The sequence below is a fragment of the Chiloscyllium plagiosum genome, unplaced genomic scaffold, assembly GCF_037043375.1.
Source record: "Chiloscyllium plagiosum isolate Xiang-an unplaced genomic scaffold, Cpla_swu_hap1 HiC_scaffold_1, whole genome shotgun sequence".
NCBI classification, from domain to species: Eukaryota; Metazoa; Chordata; class Chondrichthyes; order Orectolobiformes; family Hemiscylliidae; genus Chiloscyllium; species Chiloscyllium plagiosum.
In genome coordinates this window covers 111,525,210-111,550,619 of record NW_028270139.1, presented here as the reverse complement: position 1 = coordinate 111,550,619, position 25,410 = coordinate 111,525,210, and the positions used below count along the sequence as shown (strand labels likewise).

At 41.6% G+C, this 25,410-nt stretch overlaps 1 protein-coding gene across 2 annotated transcripts in view; it reads left to right on the top strand.

Moving 5' to 3' along the window:
- Positions 1-309: 309 nt before the first annotated feature.
- golph3a (golgi phosphoprotein 3a) overlaps positions 310-25,410 on the top strand; it is a 66,395-nt gene continuing 41,294 nt past the window's right edge. Inside the window, exons 1-2 of one of the 2 annotated variants that reach the window (XM_043687465.2) lie at positions 759-1,273; positions 17,623-17,693. In XM_043687465.2, coding sequence (XP_043543400.1) covers positions 1,258-1,273; positions 17,623-17,693 — 87 coding nt within the window. In that variant the 5' untranslated portion in view covers positions 759-1,257. Of the gene's footprint in view, positions 711-758; positions 1,274-17,622; positions 17,694-25,410 lie in introns of those variants that run through there. The other variant, XM_043687458.2, reaches the window with a different exon arrangement.

Here is a 25,410-nt window from a genome sequence, read left to right as displayed (position 1 = left end):
CGGCTTCTCTCTCGCCCTTTCACTTCAACTTCAGCCCCAGCCCCGCCCACTCCGTATCGGCCACAACCCCGCCCCTTCTCACCCTCCCACCCCCTTCCGCCCAGATCCGCCTTCTCCCGGTTACTCTCCAACCACGCCCCCTCCAGACTAGACCCGATCCCTCAATGGAAACCTCCAGCCCCGCCTTCCAAGCCAGGGCCCTTCCCCACCATGCGCACCAAGTCCCGCCCCCTCAATCCCGCGCACGCCCCTCCCTCTTCCCTTCAAGCGACTCGGCAGCGTCTGCCACATCCCTCTGTGACGTCAGCAGGGTCGACTGGCCGCTTCTTTAGCCGCCGCCATATTGCTGGAAAGAAATCCAGCGACGGGGTTTTCGGCTTCCCCTTCGCCCGGAGTTTCCACCTTGTACCGCCGGCATTGAGCGAAAACAACCGCTCCCCTCCTTATCAAATTTATGAAGCCTCCTTCCTGACAAGACAGAAACGGTAGCGGCTGACCCCGATCCTCCTCGAGCCATGTCGACTCTCACTCAGAGGAACTCCGGCCTCGTCCAAAGGAAAACCGAAGCTTCGAGGAACGCGGAAAAAATCCCTGACGGCGACGACGACCGGAGGGCCGAGCATGAGCAGGAAGACGAGAAAGGCGACTCTAAAGAAACTCGCCTGACCCTGATGGAGGAGGTCCTGCTCTTGGGCCTGAAGGACCGGGAGGTCTAGTTTATTTTATTCCGTTTCCATGAGCTGCGATAACATGACTATGTCTGCCTCTTTAGATAAAAGACAGTCTGATTTTGTATGAAAGTGTAGGCTCGCAAGATTGCCAACCTAACAGGAACGGAAGGTGTTTGAAGGGAGAGGCGGGTTTGAGAAATGATTGAGGTGTTTCCTGACCAGTACTGAAGGGTGTAGTTGCTGGGATAGCAGGTGGGATGGAGTTAGTCCAATAGGACTGACGGAGGGTGGTTCCTTCCGCACATCAAGTGTGGTTGCTTTCTTCTGTACACAATATCTGCACTGAGTGAACACCAGTTCAGTTCCTGTTGCAGGCTGACTGAGCCAAACGTTGGTGCTGGGAAGACTTAATAACTCAACAGTTATCAAGCCGTTAAATAGAAAGACTTTGCCATTTTTCTAGTGGGGCGGCGAACTGAATAGAACAATTGTTTGCAAAGGAACAGAGACGACAGGAAATCTAAATATTAAGAGGAACCTAGGACCGACAAGTGCAGAAAACACGCAACAATACCAGTTTATATTTATGCAGCAGGATCAAGGTAGGAAAACGTCCCAAGGCACATCACAGGAACTTTGCAAAACAAAATGATGCTAAGCTGCGCAAAGAGATAATCGTTAAATGTTAGATCAAAGAGGTCGGAAAAGTTGGAAAATAAGGCAGAAATGCAAGAACTTGAGTCACTGACAGCTGAAGGCCGGGTCACTAGTTATGAGCATTTAGAGTCAGGAATGCTCAAGGGCAGAACCAGAAGATCACATACCTTAGCGATTTGTTAGCTGGAGGTAGAGACAGGAATGTGTGAGGCAGTGAAGGGATTTAAAGGCAAAGTTGCCTATTTTAAAATTAAGTGGCTTCAACAAAAAGCCACACTAGGTTAACAAACAGTGATGGGTGAATGGAATTCTGAGACTTATTATTTGGGAGGTGGAAAATTGAATGATCCTATGTTTATGGAAGATAAATATGGGGCACTGGCCAAGAATGTGTTTTCATTGTCAAGGTAACAAAGAAATGGATGAGGGTTGCAAAAGCAGATGAGATTGAGATGAAGCTGGACATTGTAATTATGTGAAAATAAAGGTTGTTAGTAATGGCGCAACATGTGGTCAGAAGCTCAACTAAGAATATCAGAAGATGGTGGAGTTGTGAACAGTTGGATTTGGCCCCAACAACTTGCCAGAGACAGCGATAGATTTCTTGACTAAAAATCTTAATTTTGCAGGAAGTCTGAGCCTTGATATGTTATGGTCTTTTTTCCTGAGATTCTTACACACTTGATGCAACTGCAGCATGCCAGCTTTTGTGAACAACCAAAGTTTTCTTTAGCACAGTACAGTACAAGCTTTCTGGAGAAACCCTTCAACACACTGCGCAATGCTTGCAAAAGCCATGTCAAGGGATCTCTCTGGCAAAGGAAATGGTCCTTCTTTTATACAAAATCTTTGCATCACAGTCAGTAATGCCCAAAAGACAGTCTCCAGCCATCCCCCCTATAGTCACATGCTACTCAAGACATGACGCTTGATTACCTCCAGAAACAGTGTAACGTAAATCATCCCTCAATGGCCAAATCTGTTGTGAATTGTCTCTTAACTACAAGAAGTAGTCAGAATTTTTTAATTGCAATGCTGAATAGGGGATGATAATGTAATTCTTTTACTTTGAATAACTAGGAAGTGGCCATGCAAATAGCTCTGAATGGCAAAGGATAGGGATGTAAATTCCTTACATTCTACCTGTAAGACAGAGACATCCCACCCCAGCCTCGGGGCATCCAATTTCCTACAGGTCAGCAGAGCAAATTAACCCTTTAATATCTCCGATACAGGAACTGGGTTTAGCTTAAATATACTTCAGCTTCTGCATTTGCATGACTGTATGTTTCACTTTAAAAAAAAAGAAATGCTTGAAGCTGTTGATGGTTTTAGAACAATTCAATAGATTTATTTGTATAGGTGAAATTACTCTAGAATTATTGTAGACCAGCTCAACTAAGAATGCCACACGATGCTGCAGTTATGAACAGTCTTATTTGGTCCCAGGAACTTACCAGGGAGGGTGATCATCTTCCTATTATTTAAGTGTTGGAATCTTCACTTAAACAATCCTGGATATTGGGCAAGAATCTGGACAGTGCAGATATAATGTCATATGGCTGGTGACAGGATAGAGCTGAGTGTTGTCGACCTGCATGTGAAAACTGACATTTTTGATTAATTGTCTTGGGCCACATTTACAGGTAGGTGAAAGGTGGTGATCCAAAGATCCTTTAAAGAACACCAAATGATCTGGAAATATTGCAGGTGACCTTGTGAATATGAGTTGGTAATCAGTCATAGGCTTTTCTATCTAGTGAGGTGTTGGAGATGGAAGATATGGATCTGTAGGGATAGTTTGCCTTTGGCATTAACATGAAGGATGTAATTTATGATTTTGATAAGAGGCTATTTTAGTATTGTGGCAGAGGCAGAAATTTGATTGGAAAAAGTTAAATGTGAAGCCCTCCAGGTTGGAGACAGTTTGGTATAGATTGTGGGGACGATTTTGAAACATTGAATCATAAAGATGTACAGCATGGAAACAGACTCTTTGGTCCAACTTGTTCAGGCTGACCAGTTATCCTAAATAAATTTAGTCCCATTTGGCCCATATTCCTCTTAAGTCCTTAATATTCATATGCCCATCCAGGTGCAATTTAAATGTTGTAATTGTACTAGCCTTCGCACTTTCTCCATCAGCGCATTCCATACACACACACACCACTCTCTGCGTGAAAACGTTGCCCTTCGGTCCATTTTAAATATTTCCCCTCTCACCCTAAGCCTATGCTCTCTGGTTTTGGGCTGCCCCACCCCAGGGAAATTGTTGTTTATTTATCCCATCCATGCCCTCATTTTATAAACCTCTATAAGGTCACCTGTCAACCTTTGCTCTAGGGAAAATAACCTCAGTCTATTCAGCTTCTCCCTGTAGCTCAAACCCTGGCAACATCCTTGTAAATCTTTTCTGAACTCTTTCAAGTTTTACAACATCCTTCCTATAGCAGGGAGACCACAATTGCACGCAGTAGTCCAAAAGTGACCTAACCAATGTCCTGTACATCCACAACATGACACATTAACTTTATTTAATTTCAAATATTGATAGGCATGCCATGTAGTTTCACAATGCTAATTTATATTTGTGTCTGAGCTTGATTAGCATGGAAGGCACGATTTAATAATCACTGCAGGTCTATATTTAGAGCTAAAATTTAAAATGTGTGAAAGGCTTGCCAAAATACTAATTTTGTAGCAATTGAGTCTCAATACAGGAGTTAGATATAGTTTAAAAATACTTCAAGTTGTAGTTGTATGACCATATGATTTCCGTTACTCTGAAAAATGTTTGAGGCTGTTGAATAATGATCTTTTACTATTTTGTAAGTATTTATGAAGTTAAATATTTTTAGGAAAAATTGCTGTACAACTGTTTTAGGTCAGTGTGTTTGCTAAGTGACTTTTATTTTGGAGTAGTCGTGATCTAAATCCAAGAATAAAGTAAGACTTGCCCAGTTTGCTGTAAATGGTGTAAAAAGAATCTGATTGTCTGTAATTTGTTTGCAGTAGCAGCCTTACAGTAAAGTTTACTTATAAAATAAATTGATTAGATGGTGTTTACAGACTTCTCCATTCATCAAGTACCTTCCTTGTACAATTTCTGTATTTAGAATAAATTTAGAAATGCTTATCTATACCAAGTTCTTTGGTGTGAGGGAAAGCTAATGAGGGTTTGAAGTTTATTTTAAAATTAGTTGTAATGTAGAATAGGTATACTCAATGTGCTGCGAGATTGGGGAAGTCAAAAATGCAGCCATGAAGTTGAGCCAAACATATGTTACCATCTCTGCTTTTAGTGCAGCAGCTGAGCATAATGTGCTTCCATGGAAACTGCTTTTAAACCAGTTTTCGGATGTTAGATACTAAAAGAAAGCATGTTCTCTCAAGATTTATTTGTAGGTTTTTTTCAGATGCACACTTTCGTTGTGTTGTGAATAAAGTAAAATACTGGTGTTTAAGATTGGGAATGAAACAAAACAGAAATGCTGGAAATACTATAAATACAAGTCTGGTGGCATCTATGGGAAGAGAAACAGGGCCGAATCAACTCCATGTTGAGATAGGTAACAAGATGAATTCTGTTGCAGTCAAATCTTACATTATATTCACTCTTTCAAGGTAGCACTGGAGTGTGGCAACATTTTGCTTCAGCACTTGAACAAACACTTTTCATTGCATCTTTATATGCATGTGACAATAAATTAAATCAAAATCGAAATCCTATTCCCTCAATTTTTGTGGCCTCGAGACCGCTTCAGGGCAACCTGTGATTTTATAGTTAGAATAGTCAAGAACGATTGTCAATATTCAGGAATCTTTTGCAAATTGTTTAAAGGGTTCCCATGCCCATTCACCTAGTGTGCACTATAGGAAGAAATGGATGCCTGGCCATCTATTTTTGTTGGTACAGTTCCTAGATGTCTTCATAGTGAATCTGTTTTGTAGAGCTGAGCTCCACCATATTACAATGGATTAGCTTGGCAGGGGTTACGATTTTGGATCAATGGTGCTGGAAGAGCACAGCAGTTCAGGCAGCATCCGAAGAGCTTCAGCAGAATCGACGTTTCGGGCAAAAGCCCTTCATCAGGAATAAAGGCAGAGAGCCTGAAGCGTGGAGAGATAAGCTAGGGGAGGGTGGGGGTGGGGAGAGAGTAGCATAGAGTACAATGGGTGAGTGGGGGAGGAGATGAAGGTGATAGGTCAGGGAGGAGAGGGTGGAGTGGATAGGTGGAAAAGGAGCTAGGCAGGTTGGAAAAGTCCGGGCAAGTCAAGTTTGAAACTAGGTTGAGGTGGGGGAAGGGGAAATGAGGAAGCTGTTGAAGTCCACATTGATGCCCTGGGGTTGAAGTATTCCGAGATGGAAGATGAGGCGTTCTTCCTCCAGGCGTCTGGTGGTGAGGGAGCGGCGAAGGAGGCCCAGGACCTTCATGTCCTCGGCAGAGTGGGAGGGGGAGTTGAAATGTTGGGCCACAGGGCGGTTTGGTTGATTGGTGCGGGTGTCTCTGAGATGTTCCCTAAAGCGCTCTGCTAGGAGGCGCCCCGTCTCCCCAATGTAGAGGATACCGCATCGGGAGCAACGGATACAATAAATGATATTAGTGGATGTGCAGGTAAAATTTTGATTGATATGGAAGGCTCCTTTGGGGCCTTGGATAGAGGTGAGGGAGGAGGTGTGGGCGCAGGTTTTACAGTTCCTGCGGTGGCAGGGGAAAGTGCCAGGATGGGAGGGTGGGTCGTAGGGGGGCGTGGACCTGACCAAGTAGTCACGGAGGGAACAGTCTTTGCGGAAGGCGGAAAGGGGTGGGGAGGGAAATATATCCCTGGTGGTGGGGTCTTTTTGGAGGTGGCGGAAATGTCGGCGGATGATTTGGTTTATACGGAGGTTTGTGGGTGGAAGGTGAGCACCAGGGGCGTTCTGTCCTTGTTACGGTTGGAGGGGTGGGGTCTGAGGGTGGAGGTGCGGGATGTGGACGAGATGCGTTGGAGGGCATCTTTAACCACGTGAGAAGGGAAATTGCATTCTCTAAAGGAGGCGGCAATCTGGTGTGTTCTGTGGTGGAACTGGTCCTCCTGGGAGCAGATACGGTGGAGGCGGAGGAATTGGGAATATGGGATGGCATTTTTGCAAGAGATAGGGTGGGAAGATGTGTAATCCCGGTAGCTGTGGGAGTCGGTGAGTTTGTAAAAAATGTCAGTGTCAAGTCAGTCGTCACTAATGGAGATGGAGAGGTCCAGGAAGGGGAGGGAGGTGTCAGAGATGGTCCAGGTAAATTTAAGGTCAGGGTGGAATGTGTTGGTGAAGTTGATGAATTGCTCAACCTCCTCGCGGGAGCACGAGGTGGCGCCAATGCAGTCATCAATGTAGCGGAGGAAGAGGTGGGGAGTGGTCCCGGTGTAATTACGGAAGATCGACTGTTCTACGTAGCCAATAAAGAGACAGGCATATCTGGGGCCCATACGTGTACCCATGGCTACCCCTTTGGTCTGGAGGAAGTGGGAGGATTCAAAGGAGAAATTGTTAAGGGTGAGAACCAGTTCGGCCAAACGAATGAGAGTGTCGGTGGAAGGGTACTGTTAGGACGTCTGGAGAGGAAAAAACGGAGGGCTTGGAGGCCCTGGTCATGGCGGATGGAGGTGTAGAGGGATTGGATATCCATGGGGAAGATGAGGCGTTGGGGGCCGGAGAAACGGAAGTCTTGGAGGAGGTGGAGGGCGTGGGTGGTGTCTCGAACGTATGTGGGGAGTTCCTGGACTAGGGGGGATAGGACAGTGTCGAGGTAGGTAGAGATAAGTTCAATGGGGCAGGAGCATGCTGAGACAATGGGTCGGCCAGGGTGGTCAGGCTTGTGGATCTTGGGAAGGAGGTAGAACCGGGCAGTGCGGGGTTACGATTTGTCAAGTGGAAGTGGAACGTTTGGTATATTTCAGATTATGGTTTACTTATTTTAATGTCAATTCTGTCTGTTTATTCTGCACAATATTAAGAGGTGTGCAGTGAGGGAAAGGTACTATGAATGGTTTCACTTGATTAAGGTGTATGGTTGCAAGAATAATTTGTTTTTGGTTTATTATTTTCCTCCATATTTCAAGACTTGCTAGTGTTATATGGCTCTACAAATTCCACTCAGAATGGGTGAGTATGGGGAACAGGAAGTTGGGATGAGAGCTAAGGATGCCTAAGAACTTCTCAAGGCATAGAGATAGGACTTCTAACCAGCCTGCTTTGGCACTCTGCCACCACCGAGCCTGCCTTCACTCCCCTTCTAGAGCCTACAGGATTAACTTTCCCAAAACAATTTCTTGGAGTAAAATTGCTTGTTTTCAGGCTCTTTATACCAAGAGTCTGCAAGTCAGAAAACAACAGAATCTGGCCCAGCATTTCACATTTCAAAACCTGCAAAATAATTGATCTGATTAATTATTACTGTACCCACACATTCTACCAGATTAAGTATTTTCAGTATATTCTACTTGCAATGTAGGAAAGTATTTTGGGATTTCATCTTAATCTTACACGGCAAGTTCCTGATTTGTACTCCGATCATTTAGTGCAGCACAAGAAACAGATGGGGTTGAATGCCAAGGTCATCCAGATTACTGTTGCATCATCTTACCAGCCCAGATATTTTACACTGTTTGCTTTGAAACAAATTGTGCCCTTTGGACTTATTTCAAAAGTTCCCAGAAAGGAGGATTTTTAAAAAAGCTGTCATATTTTAAAAAAATTTCCCCCAAAGAAAGCTGGTTATTATGTCATAGTATGTTATACAGGAGGTTAAATCAGAATGGTTTTGCCTTAACTGTTGTAACCCTTGTCTCCTGAATATGTTATTTACATTAGATGCTTTGCTTTCAGAGTGTTAATTTTGGTTTATTCTGATGCTCTGTATGAAAACTAGGAGCAGGAGTAGACAGTTCAGCTTCTTGAACTTGTATTGCTATTCAATATGATCATTGCTGATCTCATCTCTGCCTCAACTCCACTTTCCTGCCAGCTTCCCCCAGCCCTTTAACTACTCTGATAGAGAGTGCAATTTGAGAAATACAAGCAATATTTGGAGCATGTATTTTGTATCTTGGTATAGTTTTGTAGGATTCCAAGCTTTTAGTTTGGAATTGTGCTCATTAGCTTACAATTTAGCATTCCATTTGCATAATTGAGTAAAATCTTCAAAGAGCCAGCAAATTTTGACATCTTAATTGAACCTGTAATTTAGAAGACATCACCGTATTTCAAGTGTAGTAGACTAATGTAGTTTCATTGAATGCAGCTAAAAATACACCCTTTTTAATAAATGTTCAGCCTTTACCAACTGAGCACCCTGATTTTTTTTTTGTAAACACTAAAAATTACTTGACACAATAAAGCATGTTGAACTATTTTGTAGTCTCATTAGTGTGAACTAGTCAGTTTTGGAGTGAACTCTCAAATCTCTGTTTCCAAATCCTTGAATTTTCTTTTGTACCTTCTGATTTTTTTTTTGCCTTTGTTGCATGGATGTTACTGGCATAAGCAAGGCAAATGTTCCGTTAAGAGACTCTTTTCACAGGCTATATTCTAATGTGCTTCATTTGATGGCATTGAATACACTAATAGACAACTTTATAGTTAGTAACTTTGCACTCTGTAATGTTGAGTAGTTAGAGACTATGCTGTTTTTTGTTTGAATCAGTCTGGTGAGTGTATGTACATCTATAAATAGAGAGAGATAGAGATATAGAATATAACTACAAATAAACAAATGTCTTGTATGAAATCGTGCACTCTCTCGCAAGCACGCACACTCTCTTCCATGCGTGCACATAGACACACCTATATATCTATGGGCTGAATCATTTCATCCAAGATGTTTTTTTATTTGCAGATATTCTATTTTGTTCAAAAAACACAATTTGTAATCACACTCAGTCAATGTGGCATCTTATAAATTCCAGCTTTCGGAATAAAACCAGCCTGATTCTAGGCTAAACCTCGGACAGATTTTGAACAAAGTCTAACACCTACAATCCAGGGTCAGGCAGGAATTATCACCTTTTGTAAATTCCTATCGCTCTTCCTGATCGTCATGACAGCATAGCACTGACATTGACATTGTAAACAATTTACACACAGTCTAACTTTCTTGCTCGCCTGCAGAGATGTATTATCTGACACTCCGCTCACCAGTTGTATGATCTTTTGATGTCTCTGCTTATTAACTCTATGTATGCCCTGCTCTCCCAGTGCAACTGATGAAGGTACTGCGCTCTGAAAGCTTGTGATTTCAAATAAATCTGTTGGAATGCAACTTGTGGTGTCATGTGACTTTTGACTTTGTCCACGCCAGTCCAATACTGGCATCTCCACATCACAGCAAAGGAATGGCAATGGAATTCCAAGTCAAGGTGGAGTGTAGCTTGAAGTGGACTTCGCAGGTGTTTCCATACATTTGTTGACGTTCTCAGTGGTTTTACTCTCAAATTGTGGAGGTGCTGTTGAAGGACTTTTATTGTGCATCACTGCAGGGAGGGAACATTTAAAGGGGGGGGGGGAGCGGAAGGTGAGGTACTGAACAAGTTTGTTGCATTATCCTGAATGGTAGTGAACTTCTCGTTTGTTATTTGAGCTGCACCAATTGAGACAAACGAGAGATTTCCATCAAACTTCTGATTTCTGCTGTATAGGTGGCGGGTAGTGCAGATTCAGGAGGTAAATTGTTGCAAGAAATATCCAGCCACTAATCTGATTTTGTAGACACCATGATTGAAGGAGTACATAACCCATATAGTGATTATCCTCCAAGCCCTAAACCAAAAAGATTTTGATGGCTGGAGAGTCAGCAATAATACCATTGTGTTAAGTGGAGTGGGTTAGATTTTCTTTTGATGGAATGTTCATTGCCTGGCACTTTTGAGGAGTGATCATTACTTGTCACTTAACAGTGCAAGCCTTGTTGTATATGATGATGCGCTATTTCATATTTGAGGTGTCATGAATGGCACTGAACACTAAAGTCATCAGTGAACTTCTCCATTTCAGACGTTATGAAGCGACTGATGCTAGTTGGGCCTATGACACTACCCTAAGGAACTACTGAAAAAATGTTCTGATCCTGAGGTGAATATACTTTTTTTTTTCTGTATTGGTTCAGTCACTATTTGCCATCTGCCTAGTAAGGCAGCAATCCTTAAGGACTTTGTCCATTATCAAGAGTGGCATTGAAGAACTCTACCCAGAGTACATTATATGTCCTTGCTAACCACAGTGTGACTTCTAGTTCAAAATTTGAGCAATATTGATCAATCTGCCAAGGGAGGGCAGGCAAGCAGTGAAAGGTTCACTTGTTTTTAACCTGATGTCATGAGACTTTATAAGGTCTGGAGTCAACCTTTTGGACTTCGAAGGCCATGCACTAAAGACAGCTTTATACCACTATGTTCCAACCTCTGTTGGGTCTGATGTTGGAGGGTTTTGGGACTTCAGCTATAAATTATGATTTGCTGAGTATGATTGTTGCTTATCTAGTCTGAGAGAGAGAGCTCTCCCAATTTAGACAAAAGTCTCCATTTGTTTGATGAGGCCTTTGTAGGTTTGGCCATGCAATGCCTACTACTATTTATGCTGAGAGTGTATTTTTATAAACTTGAACAATTCAGGTGTGATGGACCAAACATAGACCTGATCTTTATTAAGTAGTTTTTGTTTGTGTGCTTGCACAAAATATGTGCCTTGACTTAAATGTTTCCTGAAGAAGGGCTTATGCCCGAAACGTCGATTCTCCTGTTCCCTGGATGCTGCCTGACCTGCTGCACTTTTCCAGCAACACATTTTCAGCTCTGATCTCCAGCATCTGCAGACCTCACTTTCTCCTTAAATGTCTAGCAAGCCACCAGTTGTATTTCTGAATGCGTCTCATTATTTTCTCACCATTTAGTATGTAATGAATCTTGGCCTTACATTTTATTCATTCACATGTTCTGTGTTCCTTTGGTTGTGTGTATTGTGGAGATGTGTGACTGCATATCAGCATTTAAGGAGCTTGGAGCGGTGGTGAGGTGAACTTGCAAGAAATCCTTGGAAACAATGAACTGTTATTTCTTGCAAAAATAAGTAGCATTTTCCATCAGTGTACAGATATACCAATAACCAGTTATGTCTCCATACTTTTTACCTATACATGATTGTGGAGTGGTAAAATGGCTTCCTGGGCTTAGCGTGAATACCGCTTGTGGGCCATCAAGCCCTGATGTGAGATTTGGATCTGGAACTTCTGGCTCTTGTAAAGACACTAGCTTTCCACAATAAGGGCTTTTCTCCTATGGTAGTTAAATCAACTTTTGCTTGTAGCATGGGAGAACCATACTCTTTTGTTTAATACATTTTTTGTTCCCAGAAAAGTTAGAAACATTTGTACTTTACTTCTTTGCCTTTGATTTATGGAACATATACAAAGAAGCATGATTACTTCTGATGTCCTGAAACTGATTTCCCCAAGTTTTGTATTCTGACAGGCTTTTATAGACCTGAATAGAAGGAATAAAATCTCATGGTCAGAAAAGACAGTAGATAGTCAGCATGGAAACAGATCCCTCGGTCCAGTCATTCCATGCTGAGCATGATATCAAACTAACTAGTCCCACCTGTCTGCTTCTGGTCCATATCCCGGATTAGTGGTACTGGAAGATCACAGCAGTTTAGGCAGCATCCGAGGAGCAGTAAAATTGACGTTTTGGGCAAAAGCCCTTCATCAGGAACACAGGCAGAGTGCCTGAAGGGTGGAGAGATAAATGACAGGAGCCCTTATTTTTAAACAGCGAATCCTAGTTATAAACTGCGCACCTGTGTCAAGACCTCTTGGGATTTTGTACATTTTCAAATAAATTACTACTTGCTCTTCTGATTCTACTAGGACCCAAGTCCAGCCTGTCTAACCTTTTCTCATAAGACAGCACTACAGCCTTCATTCAAACAACAACAAAAGAGCTGAATTCTAGAGGTGAGGTGAGAGTGACTGCCCTTGACATCAAGGCTGCATTCGACCAAGTATGGTATTGAGCTTTTGCAAATGTCCTGATTAGGGCATTTGCAAGAATTGCAGAAGTCAAAGGAAAACTACATGTATACTGTATGAAAATGCTCATTGGTTGGCAAATGGACTCTGGTAGAGGCATTGCCATAGAGAATGTAGTGGTGGAATCAGTGGGTATCAGGCAAATTCTCCATTGGTCAGAATCATATCTGGCACATAGCCTGTAGTTGTTGAAGATTAGCCATCTGATTTCCAGGACATATCTGCAGGAATTCATCAGAGTAGTATCCTTGCTCCAACCATTTTCAGCTGCCTCAGCAATGACCTTCCCTCCATCATCTCAGAAATGGGGATGCTCACTGATGACTGCACAATGTTCAGCACTATTCATGACTCATCTGATACCGAAGCAGTCCATATTCAAATACAGCAAAGTCTGGACAATATCCAGGCTTGCACTGACAAATGAAAGTAACATTCACGCCATACCAATGCCAGGCCATGACTATCACCAATAAGAGACAATCTAACCAACTGCCCCATGATATACAATGGCAATACCATCACTGAATCCTCCATTATCAACATCCTTGGGGGTGCCTTTGACTGGAAACTCAACTGTGCTTGCCACACTGGCAACAAGAACAAGTCAGAAACTAGGAATACTGTGGCGAGTAACTCCTCTCCTGACTCACCAAAGCCTGTCCATAATCTATAAGGCACAAGTCAGGAATATAATGGAATACTCCCTACTTGCCTGGGTGGATGCAGCTCCAACAATACTGCCAAAGCTTGACACCATCTCGGGCAATCAGCCCGTTTGATTGGCACTACATCCGCAAGCATCTGCTCCCTCCGATGCTTAGTAGCAGCAATGTGTACCGTCTGCAAGATGCATTGCAGATATTCATCAAAGATCCTCGGACTGCACCTTCCAAAGCCACAGCCACTTTCATCTAGAGGGCCAAGAACAATAGATGTGGGAAGACCAACACCACCTAGTTCCTCTCCAAGCTACTCACCATCCTTACTTGGTGAGACATCACTGTTCCTTCGTTGTTTCTGGGATTTTGACCCAGCAACAATTACCTCCCTAATGACACTGGGTCAAACCACAGCAGGTGGATTGCAGCGGTTCAAGAAGGCAGCTCCTTCTCCTTCTCAAGGGCAATTAGGGACGGGTAATAAATTCTTGCCAGCCAGTAACGTCCACATCCCACAAATTAAATTTTAAAAAAATGCATCTCCATTCCTTCTATTTGTTTGAAAAATTGTCCCTGAACTGTCTCCATTTTTTAAAGTTAGGTGACTGACACTGCACAGTATTCCAGATGCGGTATCAGCAGTGCCCTGTACAACTGATGCACAACTTCACTACTTGGGCCTGTGTTCAGCAATATGGTTGATTCTTAACTGAAGAGATGCTAGAGAAAGTAGTTCATTTCAAAGGCAGTTGGAGAGGCATCAAATGTTTGCCTTAGTAACAAAGGGGAGGATAAGAAATGAAAGGAAACAGTCTTAGTCCTGGGACAGTGCTGTATTTTCAGATTGTCATTCTGCCCACAGCAAGATAATGAGAAATAAGATTGAGCTCAATCATTCTTCAAGGGGACCACACGGTGGCTCTGGTTAGCACTGCTGCCTCACAGCACCAGGGTCCCAGGTTCAATTCCAGCCTCAGGTGACTGTGCAAACTCCACACACACATTCTCCCCATGTCTGTGTGGGTTTCGTCTGGGTGCGCCGGTTTCCACCCACAGTCCAAAAGATGTGCAGGGCAGGTAAATTGGCCATGCGAAATTGCCCATAGTGTTAGGTGCATTAGTCAGAGGGAAATCTGCCTGGGTGGGTTACTCTCCGGAGGGTCAGTGTGGACTTGTTGGGCCGCAGGGCCTGTTTCCACACCGTAGGGAATCTGATCTGATCTAATCTTAAAGGTTAGAAAAAAAGGAGATGGGGTGGGAAACCTGATTGAGGTCTACAAAATCATGAAGGATATAGACAGAGTGGATAGCGATAGGGTGAAGGATTCAGTAATGAGAGGCCACGCATTCAAGGTGAGAGGAGAAAAGTTTAAGGGGGATACATGCATAAAATATGTTCTACAGAGGTTGTTAGTTGCCTGGAATGCGTTGCCAGTCACGTTAGATTAATTAAAGGTGCATTTGGACAAATGCATGAGTAGGTGGGGAGCAGAGGGATACAGATCCTTAGGAATTGGGCGATAGGTTTAGATAGTGGATTTGGATTGGCATAGGCTTGGGGGGCTGAAGGGCCTGTTCCTGGGTTGTCAATGTTCTTTGTTCTTGGTCTTTGTTATTGTGGTAGATGAGAAACTTTCGATGTCTGAATGGGTCAAAGTTGAACAAATCAAAGATTGCATCACTTTGTTGGGAGATAGAGTTATTTGAGGAATTGTTTGACACTGGTTATATAGATTGAAAAGGATGGTTAGCAGGAAGTGCTGCATTATAGTCATAGCTGCAGATTATCTGTATAACCTTTCTTTGGATTTTTCAATGCTGTGGCAGCTGGGCTAAAATTTGATTTGAATATAGAGTTGGAGGGTGTTAAAATGGGCCTGGATATTGGAGTCAACAATACATTCAAAACATTTTGAAAAAGGCAGGGTGGTTGGGTTTCAAGAGGGAGTGATTTGAAAAGCAGGCCACAAATTGTTTTCTCCTCAACAAAAAACTTTGTATTACATTGTCACGGTCAACATGTTGAACTACTAGCTATTACAGATTTGAGAAATCTGGAGGTGAGCATCATGGACAAAATAAGCTTAGAGTTGCTTCTCATGTCAATCTGCATTTTATATTATGTTGGGCAACTCTAACTCCTGAGCTCTTTGCTTGCATCAAATCTGTATTCACTGCATGGAATCCATCTGCAACTTGGTGTAGAACTTGTGATTCTCAGTGAAAATAAGACTTTCTTTCATAAATGTTTTGATTTTAACGACTGTCTCCGTAGTCCAGAAGACCACAGACTACTCTCTTCTTAGACAATTAACGGTGAGTTTGACCTGAGGATCACCATGCCTTAGGTGATATATAGATGGTGGAACTTTCATGGTGACCTCAACCAGTACAGAATTGAACCTGCAGTATTCGTATCACTGCATTGCAAACCTCTTGTCCAGCTGATTGACAGTTCCATGCTTGCTTAACATTAATGAATGTCCCTGATCTTTCCTTGCCTACTTAACTCAAATACCAATGACTGGACTGAACCTAATCCATTTGTTTTTCCTAAAGACCTAAGTTTTCTCTTTAGGAATTCTTGTTTTTAAAACTTTAGTTCCTTAGCACTTTTCCAATAAATACCTTTTAAACAGAAACAGATCAGTCAGATTGGAGAAGGCTCAAGGGGCCAAATACCCTATTTGTGCTCCTAATTCATATGTTTGTAAGTATCGATTTAGTAGCTTTGTCTGAGCCTTGTTCCAGGGTCTCGATAGTTGCCACAGTGTGAACCAACCAAAACTGGACACATTTTGAATAGTTTTGCACAACTGCCAAATAATTAATTTCTGCCTGTGAATGTAACCTAGTTTGCTATCAAGCACAAAATCAGCCCACTAATGTTGATAGAAATGTTTTATTTTGTACCCTACTGTGTGTTACCTTGTTAAAGGCCTTTGTAAGTATAGACCAGTTAATTGAACAGACTGCCAGTACAAGGTAAAAACAATGACTGCAGATGCTGAAAACCAGATTCTGGATTAGTGGTTCTGGAAGAGCACAGCAGTTCAGGCAGCATCCGAGGAACAGTAAAATCGACGTCGAAATTTACTGCTTCTCGGATGCTGCCTGAACTGCTGTGCTCTTCCAGCACCACTAATCCAGACTGCTCGTACACACACCATTCTGATAAATTACTAATTATAGCATTTTAATGAGACAAACAGTTGAAATTCTGTATTAATCCTTTCTCTATAACTGTTTAACAATGTATCTCTCATGACCCACATTAACTTTAGTTACAGAAAAGTTGCTAAACAAATGTGCCGGTAATTCTTCAGTTTTTCGTTTTCCATGTAGATAATTCGTGGACCTAACTTCAGCCAATGGGTACAGGAATGTGGGAACATTCACTCTATAATTTACTACAATCGTGGCTGATTGAACACTTCCATGCCTTTTATCTACCCCATCTCTATAACCCTGCACAAATTGGAAATAAGAAATCCACCTTAAACCTACTTAAAATCTGAGCTTCCACAGCTCTGTGATAAAGAATTTCAGAGATCCACAACCCTCTGGGTAAATAAAGTTTTTTTTACCTCTTGGACTTAAATGATATCCCCTTATTAGAACAAAGAAAATATACTGCCCAGGAACAGGCCCTTCGGCCCTCCAAGCCTGAACCGATCCAAATGTACTGCCTAAACCTGTCGGTCAATTCCTAAGTATCTGTATCCTTCTACTCCCCACCTACTCGTGCATTTATCCAGACGCATCTTAAATGAATCTACTGTGCCTGCCTCAACCACCTCTGCTGGTAACGCGTTCCAAATTCCCACCACCCTCTGTGTAAGTACTTACCACGTGTATCCCCCTTAAACTTTCCACCTCTCGCCTTGAAAGCGTGACTTCTCATTATTGAATCCTTCACCCTGGGGGAAAAAGCTTCTCTCTATCCACCCTGTCTATACCCTCCATGATTTTATAACCCTCAATAAGGTCCCCCCTCAATCTTTTTTTTTTCTAATAAAAAAAAAACCTAACCTACTCGAGCTTTCTTCATAGCTAGCACCTTCCATCCCAGGCAACATCCTCGTAAACCTTCTCTGCACCCTCTCCAAAGCGTCCACATCCTTTTGGTAATGTGGCGACCAGAATTGTACACAGTATTCTAATTGTGGCCGAACCAATGTCTTGTACAATTTTAACATGACTTGCCAGCTCTTATACTCAATACCTCGTCCATTGAAGGCAAGTATACTATATGCCTTCTTGACCACTCTATCCACCAGTGCAGCAACCTTCAGGGTACAATGGACCTGCACTCCCAGATCTCTCTGTCCATCAACCTTTCCCAAGGCTCTTCCATTCATTATATAATTCGCTCTAGAATTAGTTTTGCCTAAATGCATCAACATATTCTCAAACAATGCTTCCTGGTTCTGGACTCCCCAGCCAGGGGAACTTGCTTACCTGCTTCCACCCTGTCTTTCCCTTTTAAGTATTTTGTAATTTTGAATGAAACCACCACACTCTCTTCAAATCTCTAAAGAGTAGACACCAAATTTGCATGGTCTTTTTTCATAGGACATCCCTGCTATCCTGGGAACAAGTCTGGAACCTTGCACTCCTTTTATGGCAATAACATCTTTTCTGAGGTAAGGCGACCAAAACTGCATACAGTATGCCAGGTGTGGTATAACCAAATTCCCATTTAATTGAAGTAAAACTTTACAGGGGTAGCCCTGTAGTCTGATCCCCTCTTAATAAAGCCGAACATTCCATTAGCCTTCCTACTGTTCAATCTCTTAGCATGTAAGCAATATTGTGCACTCTGTTTCTCTTACAAAAGTGGACAACCTCAAGTTTTTCAACATTATATTTCATCTCTCAGGCTTTTGTCTTCAAATCCTCCTAAATTAACCTTGCATCTTCATCTCAACATACATTCCCACTCAACTTTGTATCATCTGCACATTTGGTCCATTCCTTCATATCATTGGTATACATTGTGAATAGCTGGAGCCCAAGGACAGATCCTTACAGTACACCATCAATTACAGCCTGACAATGTGAGAGTGACCTAACTATTTGTGCTGTTTTCTGTCGGTTAGCCAAGCATTAAATCTTGCCAGAATATGGGTCGGGTACGTTTTGGCGCGATCATTTGGCCCCGCCATTTTGACTCTAAACTGTTTTGGCACTCATTACTTTGGTGCTGAGCTGTTTTGGCGCCAATTCAGAATAAAAAAAAGTCGTCTTTTGTTAAAGAAAAGAGGATGACTAATGACCTGATGTAATTTTCTCAACTAGCAAGAGTTGATAGTCAAAGCTGTAATGACCAGCTGTAGATTCAAATCTAGTTTTGTAATCATTTTCTCATTTAACAATTGTTAATAGTCATCTACTGCGTTGATGATACTTAAGCCCTTCTCCCTTCACATTGGAAAGCTGTCATACAATTTTCTTTCTATTTTCTTGTAGAGCCTATACCAGAAATGGCTGAAAACATTCTAAGCAAGAGAGACAAACCAAAATTTTCACACGATGGTTATCTATGTGTTTGATAAATATAGCAAAATGTAGAAATTTGTTTTTATAATGAATAGGTTAAAAATAATGAATAAAAAAGAATTAGTTTTATTTCTTACAATGCAATAAAAACAAATATCTTTGGGCTGTACAAGACTTTTTTATTCTGAAAGACTTTTTTTTAAAAGTCTGAATTGGCGCCAAAACAGCTCAGTGCCAAAGTAACGAGCGCCAAAATAGTTTAGAGCCAAAATGGCGGCGCCAAAAGAGTGGCGCCAAATAGTCCCATTCCGCCAGAATATTACCTGCTATCACTTATGCTTTATACTTAGTATTCCTGGTTGTTCTTTCTATATACTTCCTGGTTATACTTCCTTACCAACCTACTGTGAGGAATTTTAGAAAAGTCTTTTGAAGATCTACATATGCTATTACTGTTGGCTGTCCTTTTATCAATTTTGTTAATGGTATCTTTAAAAAAAACTCCCAGGTTTATCATACACTATTTTCTATTTGCACGTCCCATGCTGACTGTGCCCAATCAGATCATTATTCAGGAACAAATTACTGCAGATGTTGGAATCTCTTCCAAAAACAACAACTGTTGTAGATCACAGCCAATCAAGCAGCATTTATGGAGAGAGAGCAAGCTAATGTTTTGAGTTGTGATGACTCTTCAGACTCTGAAGAGTCATCTAGACTCTGTGTTAGCTTGCTGTCTCTCCATAGATGCTGCCTGGCCCAATGTGGTCTCCACATCATTTATTCCATTCTTTTATAAGCTTGTAGCATTTTCCCTAGCACTAATTATAAGAATAACAGTCTGTAGTTCCTTATTTTCTGTCTCACTACTTCTTGAACAGTTGGGTGACATTTACTACCATAAGGTTCCCATCTCCCTGACAAGCTTGCTTAAACCCTCCTAACAGCTCTGGCAAATCTCCCTATTAAGTCTATCAGTCTCAGTCCTGTTAAGATTAACAGATCCATTTTATCACAGCCCCGCCTGCCTCAGTACTAGTTCCAATTCCTCAACTGATTCCTTTCTTCCTACTCACCATTACTTGCTCACCTACACATGGAACCAAGTAATCTGAAGTTCTGCTTGCCCTTGAGGTTCTGCTTTGGAATGTCCTTCCTAATTCCCTGAAATCTGCCTTCAGGACCTCATCCTGCCTATGTTGTTGGTAGCATTATGTGTCATGGGCGGCACGGTGGTTCAGTGGTTAGCATTACTGCCTCATAGCATTAGGGACCTGGGTTCAATTCCAGCCTCAGGCTATGTAGAGTTTGCATATTGTCCCAGTGTCAGCGAGGGTTTCCGCCGGGTGCTCTGGTTTCCTCCCACAATCCAAAGATGTGCAAGTCAGGTGAATTGGTTATGTTAAATTGCCCATAGTGTTAGGTGCATTAGTCAGAGGGAAGTGGGTCTGGGTTGGTTACTGTTCGGAGGGTTGGTGTGGACTTGTTGGGCCGAAAGGCCTGGATTCCACACGAGGGAATCCAGTCTAATATAATCTAATATCTAGTGCCTCTTCTCTAGAGAGATGTCCTGCAGCACCCAATCACCACCCAGCTCCAAGGCAGCAGCAGCACTCCATCCAGCAGTCACTTTTACGACCACAGAAGCAACAGTTTTAACCCCTAATTATGGAATCGTCTATGACCATTGCTCCATTATTCTTTTTCCTCCTCCCCTGTACAGCTGAGTCATCTATGGTACCATGGGTTTGGCTCTGGCTGCAGTTCCCTGAGGAACTATTGCACTCACCAGTTTGAAAAATGGAATACAGATTAGTAAACATCGTAGTCTCATGGGACACTTGCACTACCTGTCTGGATTTTATAGATTGCCTGTTAGTTACCTAACCTGTATACTTCTAATCTGCAGTGAGACCACACCTGTGTGTGTGCTATCTATGTAGTCCTTGCCTGGTGGATGCACAACAGTGACTTCAACTGCTGCTCAAGTTTCAGAATCTTGAACTCAAGTATGTGCAGCTGCTGACATTTCCTGCAGATGTTTGTCAGGGTCACAATATATATGTGATCTTTCTCACTGCAGGATGTATACAAAGTTTTAAAAAAAACCAAGAAGCAGCATTGCAATCTAAGCGAGATTGTCTGGAGGAAAGGGGAAGGCTTGGTTCCACAGGTGAAAGGAAGGATCAGTTCAGATGTAGATAATCTGGCGAAAGTGTATATGGAGTGTGAGATAAATAGGGTGGTCAGTTGAATATTTACTTGGGAGTTAAACTTTGTATTTAATAGTCTAAATTTTCCTGAGTGACGATTACTTTCATTGGAACTCCCTGACAGTCTCCACTAAAGTTGGAGAATTCAGAATACCAGGCATGAAGGGAGTGTCCATTGAAATATTCAATTTTGCAGATAATTTCTTTGGAGTATGCTATAATGGGTTTTCTGCAGAGTCTTTGTCTGCAAATCCCATCTACATTGGAATAATGCCAGGCCACTGTTGTCTTAAAAACTTGATAATTTCCTACATTAACATAGTTATAGTGATTTTGTGTTTTTTTTAAATTTGATTCTACCTATTTGGAACACTTAAAAAAAGAATTCAGTTGCTCAAGAAAAAAGTCTGACATATTTTAAGTGTTTAATTTGGATTTTTAATCTAAGTTTTGCAGTTTTCTGCCTGGTCATGGTGTTTTTTTGTTTCAGTTCATTAATTCATTGTTCAAAAGTAACAGAACTGAAACAATTGTTAGATTATATTGCATGTTCCATCAGTTCTGATTTGGCTTAAGACAAAACCGTGGCCAATGAAGTGACAAAGCAAATGTTATGTGTTTAATGTGATGAAGGCAGTTCAAATATGACTGTGCTTAGAAATGGTGTTCTAAAATGAACTTAGAGTTTTCAAGTTATTGTTGGTTGATCTTTTTAATAGACCAAATTCATTTTGAGTTCAAAAATCATTTCAAGGAAGTCATACGAATTTAGCAAAGTGGCCAGCAAGTCATCTGGGGATATTATTGCTGGAGTGTTCGCTAATGAGAGCTTTGCAACCTTCAAAGGCACAAGCATAGTATCTCTTTTTAATGCGGATACAGGCCATTTGGTTCATTGAGCCTCATGGACTCTCCAAAGAGCATCCCACAAATCCTTCACCTCCAACAACACTACATTTACCATGGCTAATCCACCTAGTCTGCTGCATATCCCCGGATGCTATGGGCAATTTAGCACTGCCAGTCCATCAAACCTGCACATCTTTGGACTGTGGGAGGAAACGCAGTACCCAGAGGAAACCCAAGCAGGTACAGATGAGTAAACCGAGGACAGAATCGAACTTTGGTCCCTGGTGCTATGAGGCAGCAGTGCTCATGCCTCTAGAGAAAGGGACAGAAGTAGGTTCATGCAGGGAGAAGTCCGCAAAACCAGTGCTGTTATTAGCTATCTCCAAATAGTCAACACTGGGAAGAATTGAAGAGAGAGCTCCAGAAAAGGGCTGGAGGTGGTTGTCAGAGGACGACATTCTACAACCCTGTTGAAGACGTGTTGAGGGAACTGTTTAGTTGTAAGTACTAAGTTAGCCATTTGTTCTAAGTGTCTTTGAGAGACATTATTTGAAAGAAAAGCATTAAGTGAACACAACAACTTGCTGAAAGGGCCACATGGTACCTCAGTGGTTAGCACTGCTGCCTCGTTTGAAGGGTTGGTACAGACTTGATGGGCAAAATGGCCTCTTTCCTCATTGTAGGGATTATATAATTCTATGGAAGAAAGCTGGCAGCAGCCATGTAGGCTGCACTTGAAGATTTCTTGTACAGATACGGGTGACTCTTCTTTGAGCCTCAAGTGTTTGTAAGGGTATTGTTGGGGAAAAAGAGATGTATGCATCTTCCCAATTCTTGGAATGACGTCCTTTTAATAGTTTATGTGCAATGTAATCTGGTTCATATTTTCATTGTATAATAGATTCGTGCTTTAATAAAAGTGAATAGATTCTCTTGCATATATTTAGTGACTTGCACTTTTAAACAAAACAAAATAAGATTTTATGGCCTGTTAAGTCAAAATTCACTGGAGAATCTGACTCATCCAGCATTGTCATCAGTTGGGATCATAGAGTTGTATGTAGTCTTCTTCTAATATATTAGTCACTGGAAAATGTATTGTGTACACTATTTTATTGTGCAGTTTATTCATATACCCATCCAGATGTCTTTTAAATGTTGTGATTATACCAGCCTCCACCATTTCCTCTGGCAGCTCATACCATACATGCACCACCCTCTGCCCGTTGGATCCCTTTTATGTCTTTCCACTCTCACCCTAAACCTATGCTCTCTGGTCTGGACTCCCCCATCCTGGGGAAAAGAACTTGTCTATTTACCCTATTCATGCCCCTCATGATTTCATAAACCACTATAAGGTCACCCCTCAGCCTTTGACGCTCCAGGGAAAACAGCCGTGCCTATTTAGCCTCTCCCTATAGCTCAAACCTTCCAACCCTGGCAACATCCTTGTAAATCTTTTCTGAACCCTTTCAAGTTTAACAACGTCCTTCTGATTGGAGGGAGACCAGAATTGCACACAATATTCCAAGAGAGACCTAACCAATGTCCTACACCGCTGCAATATGACCCCCCAATTCCTACACTTAATACTCTGACCAAGAAAAGAAAGCATACCAAATGCCGCCTTCACTCCAATCTACTTGCGACTCCACTTTCAAGGAACTATTAACCTGCACTCCAAGTCTGTTTTTTCACCAACACTCCCCAGGACCTTGCCGTTAAGTGTATAAGTCCTGCCCTGATTTGCCTTTCCAAAATGCGGCACCTCATTTATCTAAATTAAACTCCATCTGCCACTCCTTGGCTAATTGGTCCATCTTATTATTACTTATTATTCCAAAAGAAAATAGTAAATTTGTCACATCAAACACACACACACAAACATGTAATATGCTTATGGAGATGGGGATTGTCAACACCGATATAAAGCTAGCAGCAATTGTATCTCACAGTCCTTTAAGTTGAGAGCATGGCCTGAGTTCAAACTGTTTCGCTGTTTTGTTTCTTCAGTGGTCGTTGTACTCTGATGTAACCTTCTTTCCTGTACACCACACTTTCAATTTTGGCATCATCTGTAAACTTACTTACTAACCAATGTTCACATTCAAACTATTTACATAAATGACAAAGCAGTACAAAGACCCAATTTTTCTTTAAGAGAAATAAAATGTGTGAAACACTGTTCTAACATTTTCGTGGCTGGTATGATTAATTCAGTGCAAACCCTGTTTTACTCATTGCAATGATTTGTAGCTTCTGGTCGCTAGATTTGTGGTAAAATTGCCTTTAGATGATCCTTCAATAGCCCAATGTTACTTTATTTAGTCAAGTACTTTTTTAAAATTGGCTATTTTGCTGTGTGGAATTGTCATTCCTTCCTGAAATTTCAGCAGTTAAAGGCATTGATTTTTGAATTTTGGGATCAGTAAAATGTTTGTCATAGCTCAATGGTCAAAGTTGTTTTGAAGTCATATCTTGTTTTTACCTTGCAAAATTCTGTTTGGCCAAAGAAGTCCAAGGCTGGTCATGTTTAATTAATAGTTTTTCAACATTGACTGTGTAATTAAACTGTTCAAACTACTGCATGTGAATATAGGACTTAAACTTCATGGCATGTGTGAGTAAATATGTTTGCTAAAGTTTTGCATGAAGTCCTGGAAGCTCATAATTTGAAGATGTAATTTTTGTTACTCTGTTTTTCTGCTCAGTAGGTGAAGCATGTTAGTATTAAGTCATTAAGTCATAGAGTTATATAGCACAGAAATAGACCCTTCAGTCTAACTTGTCCATGCCAACCAGGTATCCTAAACTGAACTAGTCCCATTTGTCAGCATTTGGCCCATATCCTTCTAAACCGTTCCTGTTCATGTACCCATCCAGATGTCTTTTAAATATTGTAATCATGCCTACTTCCCAACACTTCCTCAGGCAGCTTGGAATAGAATACTTTCCATTTTGGATACTCATTATCAAATTGAAATGCTATCAAGTGTTAACAATGAGGTGAAATGTGGAAAACTCATGGTATATCCATCAGGAAATTTCGAAAGAACTGGGACTCCTTTTCTCTAGAAAAGGGAAGACTATAAGGAATAACCTGACAGAAGTCTTTAAAATTCTGGCAGCATTTGATAGGGTAGACATGGTGGAAAGTCTGAAAGGTATGTCATTTATATAAATTTTTGTTTTGAGGTCTGATTTCAAACAATTTTGTTTCTTGTGTAAAGTGATTTAATAATGAACTAGGTTAGTCTTTCAGGAAAAGCGCAGCAGGTCAGGCAGCATCCAAGGAACAGGAGAATTGACGTTTCGGGCATAAGTCCTTCTTCAGGAGAAGAGCTTATGCCCGAAACGTCGATTCTCCTGTTCCTTGGATGCTTTTCCAGCAACACATTTTCAGCTCTGATCTCCAGCATCTGCAGCCCTCACTTTCTCCTAGTCTTTCAGGAACCATGATTTTGGGAGGTTAAATGCTACAGCAAATGGCAGGAATGTTAGGAGCATTGATATACAGAGGGATCTTGAGGTGCAAGTCCATAGCTCCCTGAAAATAGAAACAGAAGTGGATAAGGTGAGAAAGAAGGCATTTGGCATACTTGCCTTCATAGGGTTGGAGCATTGAATATAAAATTGGGCAAGTCATATTGCAGGTGTGTAAAACTTTAAGCCACATTTGGAGTATTGTGTAGCTCTGGTCACCACACTACAGGAAGGACATGGAGAAGTGCAAAGAAGGTTTGTTAAGGCGTTGTTTGGATTGGTGTATATTAGTTTTAAGGAGAGGCAGGACAAACTT